The sequence below is a fragment of the Pygoscelis adeliae genome, unplaced genomic scaffold (genome assembly GCF_000699105.1).
Source record: "Pygoscelis adeliae isolate BGI_AS28 unplaced genomic scaffold, ASM69910v1 Scaffold168, whole genome shotgun sequence".
Taxonomy (NCBI): domain Eukaryota; kingdom Metazoa; phylum Chordata; class Aves; order Sphenisciformes; family Spheniscidae; genus Pygoscelis; species Pygoscelis adeliae.
In genome coordinates this window covers 5,425,267-5,435,283 of record NW_008825566.1, presented here as the reverse complement: position 1 = coordinate 5,435,283, position 10,017 = coordinate 5,425,267, and the positions used below count along the sequence as shown (strand labels likewise).

At 39.8% G+C, this 10,017-nt stretch overlaps 1 protein-coding gene across 1 annotated transcript in view; it reads left to right on the top strand.

Annotated features, from left to right (window-relative positions):
• The first annotated feature begins 5,987 nt into the window (after nt 1-5,987).
• SOX11 (SRY (sex determining region Y)-box 11) overlaps nt 5,988-10,017 on the top strand; it is a 22,341-nt gene continuing 18,311 nt past the window's right edge. The window contains exon 1 of the mRNA XM_009332517.1: nt 5,988-6,098. Within this exon, the coding sequence (XP_009330792.1) occupies nt 5,988-6,098 (111 nt within the window). The remainder of the gene's footprint in view (nt 6,099-10,017) is intronic.

Sequence of the window (10,017 nt, the reverse complement as noted above, 5' to 3'; positions counted from 1 at the left end):
ATGACGTCATATGGTATGGAATGTCTCTTTGGCCAGTTTGGGTCAGCTGTCCTGGCTGTGCCCCCTCCCAGCTTCTTGTGCACCCCCAGCCTTCTCAGGCGGTAGAGCATGGGAAGCTGAAAAGTCCTTGACTAGTGTAAGCACTACCTAGCAACAACTAAAACATCGGTGTGTTACCAACATTGTTCTCATCCTAAATCCAAAACACAGCACTGTACCAGCTACTAGGAAGGAAATTAACTCTATCCCAGCCAAAACCAGGGCATAATACTAAAACAGGCTTTCTGGCACACAACCTCTGAGAACTGAAGATGATGTGAACATTTAGTTAAATCCTGAGAGTCAATATAATTTATACAGCTACATTGGCTGCAGCTGCGTTGCCTGTTCTACAGCATTTTGGGGACTTCTTTCCAATAACAGCACTGGCCAGAATAACTGTTGCGCTATACTTAATGGTACAATATCTATTTGGAATAGTTTGTTGTAATTTCATCTGTGGACAACCTATTTTGGATTACAGGCTCTTTTTTTTTTCTTTTTCTTTATCACTTGATGAATGTTGTGAATGTGACAATTATTCCAGAATAAAATACTTTCTATTCTAAAATACATTGCCTATGAAAGGAGGTATTTCAAAGTAACTACTGCTGAGTAACTTATTCCACTAGAGCTATCCCAGTCCATTTCCTTGGATAGAAAAGTTCAGAGACAGCAAGAACGAGTTCCCAATATTGTACCCAAATGTGCTAAATATATTTTATAGCTTTAATCAAAATCTCTTTTCTGTCTTTATATTTTTACTTTTTTTTTTGTTTAATAAAACTGTCATGGAGCCAGAAAGCAGCTAAACACCACACAGCCTTTCTCTCACTCTCCCCCAGTGGGATGGGGGAGAGAATCGGAAAAAAACCTCATGGGTTGAGATAAAGACAATTTAATAGAACAGAAAAAGAAGGGAAAATAATAATAATGATAAAAGAATATACAAAGCAAGTGATGCACAATGCAATTGCTCACCACCCGCCGACCCATGCCCAGCCAGTTCCCAAGCAACAGCCATGCCTCCCTGGCCAACTCGCCCCAGTTTTTTGTTCAGCATGACGTCATATGGTGTGGAATATCCCTTTGGCCAGTTTGGGTCAGCTGTCCTGGCTGTGCGCCCTCCCAGCTTCTTGTGCACCTCCAGCCTCCTCGCTGGCAGGGCAGTATGAGAAGCTGAAAAGTCCTTGACTAGTGTAAGCACTGCTCAGCAACAACTAAAACATCGGTGCGTTATCAACATTATTCTTATCCTAAATCCAAAACACAGCACTGTACCAGCTACTAGGAAGAAAATTAACTCTATCCCAGCTGAAACCAGGACAGAAACATAAGACTAGGCTCTTGTCCTGGGATCGCTTCCCTTGGGCTAAGAACTTGTTATTAAATATTTCATGACTTTTCACAAGAGTTGGTGTTAACACCAATGTTTCAGCCAGTTTCCAATTCATGTAATTATATTTTACTTCTGGAAATTTTTCCTGAAGTTTCAATTTTATGTCATCCATTTTTTTCATTACTTAAAATACTGGGCTTTGTTTCTATGTACTGTTATACAGCTGAAGTTATCTGTCCTGGATTCTAGTAGTGGGTGAGGTGGTTTTAATAAATACAACCTGTCTCAAAAGAGCAATGCAGAGATTAGCTATTAGACTGCTACTTTAAAGTTGTCAGATGAAAGATGCAATCATAGTATGAAGTATAATCTGTTACTGTGTTGTTCTCCATCATACCTTTTCTACTTAAGCACAGCCCATAAAAATTTACCTCTTTCTTAAGAAAATGCTATTCTGCCTAAAACATTCCCCAAAATGTTACAGAAATAAGATATGGAGAGAAAAGGGCCAATATCAATCAGAATTTAACAGCTTTTCTTGCAGAAACATTTTTAATGTAGAATCAGAGCTGCTATAAGTCATGCTGAAGATCGTAGGCTGTATTGTAGTTTGTTTTTGCTCTTTCCTAAGAATTTCTAGACAAATACCTACAAGAAAAGAGAATCTTCCCCATGAATACTAGGAATATTCTCAACTGAAAAGTTAGATTTCTTTCATTATAAACTGAGAGATATTTATGTTTTACTAAGAAAGAAGAAATGAACTGGCTTGAGCCTTTGCAAATCACAGTGGTTTTCTGCAGAGTTAGACCAGTGTTTTGTAAATAGGTAATTTCAATTTAATCTTCGAAATTTGTTTCATCATCCTTTTCATGACAAATTTTTGTATTGATCAATGTAGTAGCTGCAAAAGAAATTTGGAACTGGGATTCTGGGTTTCAAACTACATCTGAAACAAACCAGCAGTGGTGCAATCTGTCATCCCTGTTGGTTGCCTCAATGGAATATAAGGATCAAAGTGAAATTTATCCCTCATATAAGACTAGATAATTAAGTGTCATTTAGTTCTGGTCTTGGTGCATGGGCCCTCTTTGCACAACAGTGAATTTTACCTTTAACCAGAACAGAGACTAAATGACTCCTTAGAGAGCCTTTGCAGAGCATAGTTGACGCGTTAGCCAGAAAGGGAGGAAACGTGCACTCTGGTGATCATCACTGTATCTCTTCTGGAAAGATGTCAGTCACCAAACCTGTCAAGATGGCATCTTCCTCAAACACAAAAGCCATTAATGAAAATAAGTTCCAGCCAGCAAATAATGTCTTCTGTGGGTGAAGGAGTCAGGGGAATTACAATTGTAACTTGTGTCTTCTCTTGTTTTTATCTCATATCTTTGCCATCCAAGGGCAAGTAAACAGTCTCCTCAGAGAGTGATCAGCTGCTAGAGAGCCTTGCATTAGCAAGGTGGGACCGAGCGAATTACCTCAGCAGTGTTTTCCATTCCAACAACAGCAGGACAGAGATCCTGAATTCATTCCCACTCTTTAGTCTCCCCTTGGTTACTATGCGAACAAAACAGTGATGAGGAGATTTTAATTCAAGATTAGGAATTTCATGCATTAACATAATGGTTCTTCAATTTGCTGTTTAAAACATGAGTAAATGGAGAACTGAAGGAAAAACAGACCTTTAAATTAGGTCTCAAGAGAAGAAAAATTTAATCCTTGCACATTGTAAATAAAGCAGTCTATTCCAGCCATTAGATTTGCTAAATAAAGAAAATGATAACACACACTTCATACACAACCGACTGAGACGTCACAACTGACTCTTCAGAGCAAATGCTTTGGGTCTGTGCACAGACATTCGATGAGTGATAAGGTTTTCTCCTTAGCTGTGGTACTGTTGAGTTTCATGAACTTGAATGAACTTGGCAGTACTACCCCTGAGGTTTGTTTAGGGCTGGAGGCAATTACAGCACCTCCCCTTATTAAAAATAATTTTATATTGACTGTGCAGTTAGCAACCAGGATGTCTGCACTGTCCCAGTTCATTTTCTGATTACAGCTCAAGACGAGAGAATTTAAGAGAATTTGAACTGCACTTCAGAGAAGTATGATATGAAAGCTGCTGATTTTACTCCGTAAATTTCCTCCAAGCAAAAGGATGAGAAAATTACAACAAATCCAAGCAGTTCATTTGGTGTGGTTCAAATTACAATATCCATGCATATCTACATTACAATCCTTTTTGGGTTTTTTGTTGTTTGTGGCTTCCTGTTCATCTTTTTTCCCCTCAAATTTTCATCATTGCTTGTAATTTCCTGGCTTCATCACGACTCTTTCTGACAAACCTTCTGTTGCTGCAAGGTGCACAAACATGCATATGCAAGGACTGAGCAAGGAAGAGGCAAGTGGTTGTCAGAAGTATGTTAATTACTCTACTTAATGTATGCAATATCTGCTTTCACATTAAAAGTATAGTGCCAATCATTTAAATTCAGGTGATTAGGAGGATTGTGAGAAAAAAATAAAGTAAGCACCTGGCAAGGTAGTCCATCAATTTTTTTTTATTGTTTTTTTAAATTGTTTTCCAAAACAAGAAGATGAAGGAGGGCAATCCCTTCAAGGCCACAAGCTTAGGAAGAGCTTATAAAATTTGGTGACAAGATTAAACACTTAAATACACTAATTTTGTTCCAGGCTTGCAGCCTTTTCCTTTTCTTGGCTGCTGGTCCCACTTAGCTAAAACAACTGTGATAAACATATACCTCAGCGCTGGCAGTTTGGAGGCTGGGTTTCCCTCCCACAACTGAGTGAACAAATGGCAGCAAGTTTGTGACCTTTCCCTAGTGGGGAAAAAGAGATGCTGGCTTACCACATTGGGAATCAATGGTGAATTGCTTACTGCATCCCTGTTAATTAATCTGCACACATTTATGGACTTCACGAATAAGAAAAGAATATAATTTTCTTGACAAATCTGAATGGGATCAGTTACGGATGCTCTCTCCCTCTCCCTCTTTCTTCGTGTCTCTCTCTGTATGTATATATGTATGCATGTTTATGTAATCGTATGCCCTGAAGAGGGCTTCTTAAATACACAGTTAAAAGCCTGAAAGACACAAATGAAAATCAGTCAAAACTTTTTCGCAGCAATTTTAACTTTGATAGGGAGCTTGACAGCTACTTTCAAAAAGTGAATTTTAAAAAAGAATTATTTAAGCAAAAAGGTATCTTCCTTTTAGGGAAGGCAGCACAAACAGTTAAGTATGTCCTCCAAGGTTCTGTTATTGCACATTTTAATTATAACCTATTTCAATTTACTTCAACTGAAAAATGTCTCAAACTCTGTGAAATATTTTCTTCTATGCAGATTTAACATATTTAGTTATAGTAGGGGTACATTTCTCTAGAACTGGAAGGGGGCAGGAGGAACAGAAAGGGAAATTTGGGGAGGAAGAAATACTAAAATGAGATCTTTAAAATCAAATACTAAACATGATTCTATCTTGATACAGACTCGCCATCCTTAAATTTCACGTACATCCATTCTTCCAAGATAATCACACAGTAAGGTAATTTCTTTTTGTCCCCACTGTAGAACAACTGACATAACAAACTATAGTGGGAAACGCTGAAAATAGATTCTGACCAAAAATGTAACTTGGTGGGTTTTTTTTCTGTCGTCTTGCATGCACATGCCCTTTTCAATTGCTTGATTATTTTTGCTTGTTGCTTTTTGCTTGATTATTTTTGGTTTGTTTGTTTTTAAACAGCAGCAATATAAAAATGTTTCCATGGCCTTCCTTGACCAGGTACAAACACACACACACGTATATATTGTAAATAAATCAGTGCTAGTATCTCATTATCCTCATCACAGCCCTAATAATACATATTCATACAGAAGGAGAATAATGCATTGACAAAAACAAAACAAGAAGAACCTCTAGTATTCAGTCTGAAGGGTTCAGTTGTTTATTATATAGAAAGGCAAGATTAAGACAAATATTACCATTGTGATAGCCTCTTTATTTCTGCAGATGCCAGCACTGGGCTTGGTCTCCAAAAGATATTTCAGGATCATACAGGTTTTGCATAAACCTGATGCAGAAGAGGGGGTGTGCAATGGCATTTAACAGAAAGAGCATCCTAAATATGCAGCTGCCTACAGAATCAGGGTGGGACTCATCTGTCAGTGTATATGAGAAAAATGTCATATATGGGCAAAGCCATAACGGTTTTCAGCCACAGAACGAAAATAAGTGGGATTTTATACTACAGCAAGGAAAAATCTAGTACCTTCTATCAGCCCTGAGGAGTAAGAGTTGCCTGCTCCATCGCAATCACACTAGCATTTTGGAAGCACACCGAATACAACTTATCTGGAAAGGGTGCAAAGGTCTATGTTTTCATCATAGATCCAATTGATGCCATTACAGAGACATGATTCTGGAATAGCTGATGGGACACCATCATCCATAATGAATTTGTTGTTTTCATACCCTGTAGAGAAACAGTCTAACCTATCTGCCGACAGAAATGACTTTGAGAAAACACAGGTTTGAACCCATCCCAGCTCCGAGGCGTTGGACACCTCTGACGGGCCATGGCGTTCACTCCATCATCTCCGGGCTCTGCTGGCTCCGAGCACAGCCCATGGTGCCCGCAGATGGCTGCAGCACGCAGCCCAGGGACACGCAGTGCTGGCAGCAGCTGGGTGTCCCCCCAGCCCCGTACCCTGGGCAAGGAGCCACACCTGCACTAACCTCAGGACAGCGGAGCAAAGCCCATTCCCAGACCAAACCGACATAGCTGGCAATTGGGAAGGTGACTAACTGTGATGGCCAGTACAAGCACTGAAAAGCATCCATCGGATTTTGGGATGTGTTGAAGTGGCTTTCCTCTGATCTATGCAGCATGCATCTTTAGCTGCCCTTCCCCTGACAGATGAGTACTTTTAAAACTAAATAAACACACAGTGTGTCCAAGTATGTCATCAAATGACCTCCTGCTACCATTATTGATGAGTTACACCTGTTTGCCAACAAATATGCTCCTTATCACCGTCATGTGAGTAATCAGGTAAATGTTTGAGTAAACAAGTCTGCCCAGTGTGAGGCCCTGGCAGCTATCTCAGCCGGATGCAGATGAAGACCCTTTACAGCTAATACGGAGGTAAGGCTCCCCAGAGACTTAAAGTGGCAGAGAAGTTCATCACTGGTGGTTTTATCACATTTCCAAAGGGCTACTGTAAGGACTAAACTAAATTTAGAAACTAGACTTTACAGATCACAGCTGTCTGATTCAGATGCTGGCATGGCACAAAAGAAGAGACATGTGCCCCCACTGATATTCACGGACACACCAGCAACGTGGTCCCTGACTAGCTGGGGCAGGCTGTGAGCAGCTCAAACAGCAAGCTGGCTTCAGAACAAGCTGGGGTGCCCCCAGGCCTGGTCTACGAGTGCTCTGTGCCAGCATACATGGTGTTAGGGCAATGATAAATTAGCCCTTCTCTCGTGTCTGATATTCACCCACCTGTGAGGATACCTGAGACACGGGGGCTTTACAGCTGTCCCTGGAAACACACAGTGACCAGAGACTGCAGTATTTGTTAAAAGACTGCCTTAGGTAGTGTCAGAACTAGGGGGCTAAATAATGCTTGTATTTAGACGGTGTATGTTTGTCATGGATGCACAGAATGAAGAAAGGACTTGAAAGCCCAACTGAGCAAAGAGAGGCGTCAGGGTTTGGCAGGTCTAAGGAAACACACTCAGAAAGAGGATGGGCAAGAAAAAGGGAGTAGTGGGACTCCTTCCCCACCCATCCCAAAGCATGTCAAGAACACACAAAGGAGCAATCTCTGTCATCACAGGCACTTTGCACAGTCTTTTTCCAAATATTCCCAGAGGAAGTATGATTCTGCCCTGCCCCTGCTTCAGCCCCTGTCTAAATAGCACCATTTAGCATAGTATAAGCAGAGTCAAGGCTGCACTTTTTTTTTTTCTTTCTTTCTCACTCTCTGCAAATTATTGCTGAGTTCACTACTGAAAATGATAGAGCAAAGTGTTTGTTTTGCTTACCGGCTCAAAGAGCAGGTAAAATATTATCTGAAGTTCATGCCACAAATATATTTTGTTCTTATCTTTAGTAAACATTTAGTAACAGTGAAGCTCTCATTATCAACAAGAACTGTGTACCTAAATCCCTTCCCTCCCACCCCTGATGTCTTTTACTCCACAGCTGATAAAATGCTTTCAATTACAGAACTCTACTCACAAGAAAAGACAGAGACACGTGAAAAACTTGTGTGTCGATTGTGTGGCAGAGACACTGTACATTACACTGCATTAGAGGGCTCATAATAAAAATTGGTATGAATGATTGGAATACCAGAATGAGAACAGCTTAGAGGCTAGTGTTCATTATTGCAGCATCTTCTAGTGCTGCTATAAATAAAGGTTTCTAAACAATTCCATATTATGAACCTCTAATTTCAGGAATTTATAACCTGGATGTAAAAAACATCCCTCTCAGCTGACATTTAGAAAAATACTAAATTTGAATATAAATGCCTTTACTGAGTACATACCTAGATATATGTACAATATCTCTATTTGTAAATCCATAGTTTTCTATCTACCTATCAAAAAATATAGGTCGTACTGGCTTCAGAAACTCTTTTTAAAACCAGAGAGAAGATGCTTGAACTGTTAACTGATGTTTTTAATAGGAAAATTCAGTACTGGAGATTTGTTTCATTTACACATTAAGTCATGGTGTCATATTTTAAAAAACAAAATAGTTTCTCACACCTGAAAACCTGGAACTACTTAGTACTTGCCTTGTAGGTCACAAGTGAAAATGAGCCTGTCCACTCTGTTTCTACATTAACGTTGGAAATGAGCTGCACAGCATGCAACTGGGTGTTACCCTCCTTGCAAGAAAAGCTCAGGAGTGTAATTAGTCTCCATACTTAGAGATTTGGTGCTGCAGAAAAGGTAAGAAAATTCAAACCAAACCACTGTTTTTAAAAGGAAGGGACATACATGAATCTCCAGATTTGTGTTACTTTATCTGTTCTTCTAAATTAGCCAGGACATCTGCCATAAGGAACACGGCCACGTTATCTCTCCACTGACTGCGCAGAAAGCCAAGGTCTGGCAGCCCGGACAGTGGCCGGGACAAACCCTTCATTATCACAGCCTCCAGCACAGGATTAACACCACCTATGGCAGGTGGTGGAGGAACAGGGCATTCAACATCTGCTCAGACTTCAGACCAAGAAGCCCTTAGTCATTGTGTGGATTGCAGTAAGATCTCATGAGAGCAGCACGCATCTGTGGAGATCTCAGGAGATGGTAGCTACCATGCTCATGTTTTCTCTTCTCCTGTTCCTGCTTGAGCTCCTGTTTGTGTAACTAAACCTTTGCCACTGATTTCACAGGGACTAGCATTTCATCCTCTCTTACCTTGCCCTCTCAGCCTACTATCTGCACCCTGCTCAGTAAATTCAATTTAAAGAAAAAAAAAGAGAAAAAAAGGACATATTAAAAGGTCATTTAATGGCATTTTGATTTGCTAGGTGCAACAAAAGATGCAATGGATTATATAATAAAATGGTGCAAAAGGCAAAGAGATCTCCTGCAATGTTCACTTCCCAAATGTAATGAGATTTTCTTCTGTTTATGATTTGTCTTGACACTGGAATCCAAGAAGTGCAGGATCTGTAGTCTGATCGACCTGACCTTCAGGAAGAGAATATCAGCAAATGTAGCCAGGTATGAGAGTCTTTTCTAAAATCAGCAGAGGAATTCAGACGAATTACATCGAAATTGGATTGCTTCAGACAAACAATATGACATTTCTTTGCTTGGAATTTTATGAGTATTTTAGGTGACATGTTTTTAACATATCAATTATTCAGAACTATTATTTAATGTAAAATATATTTGGCTTCATGCAACCTTCTAATAAACAGTAAGCAAAACAGGAAAACATTTGCAGTAAAAACTAAGAAAACGGGATAAGCGTAATAATTCTTTTTAGACTGTCAAATAGCAAAAAAGTCATTGGGGGAAAAAAAAAGAGTAGACTGATTGGGGCAAAAAAAAAAGCTGTATCAATGCAACTCCATTGTTGAAATCCACGGGGAAAAAAATGTGGTTTAGCTACTAGAATTAGAAGTACCCTTCAGGTCCCATGGGGAAGGAAATACCTGTGACCCGTCAGGATGTGGAGGGTAAGGCACTCTGATTGCAGATAAGGCTGAGTGAGCCAGCACAGGGTGCATAAGGTCAAAAGAGAGAGGCGTACTTAGCTCTGCACACTGGTTTAAAGAGCTGCTTGCAGAGGTATTGATACAAATAGTCCCTTGCTTTTCACACACTGTTTCCATATCCTGCACCGGTGCTGGGAGTAGCAGAATGAATTATTTTCATGGGAGGGGAAAAAAATGGGAAATAAAGCACTTTCTATTAAAGTCTATTAAACAATGCAAAGTTGCTTCACAAAAAAAAAAAAAAAAAAAAAAATTCCATGTATTTTACCCAGAAATGTCTAACTGCAGCTTTAGTCACACAGTCAAGGAGTACAAAAAATGATCAGTTGACTATCCCCGTGAGTCTGAACGGTAT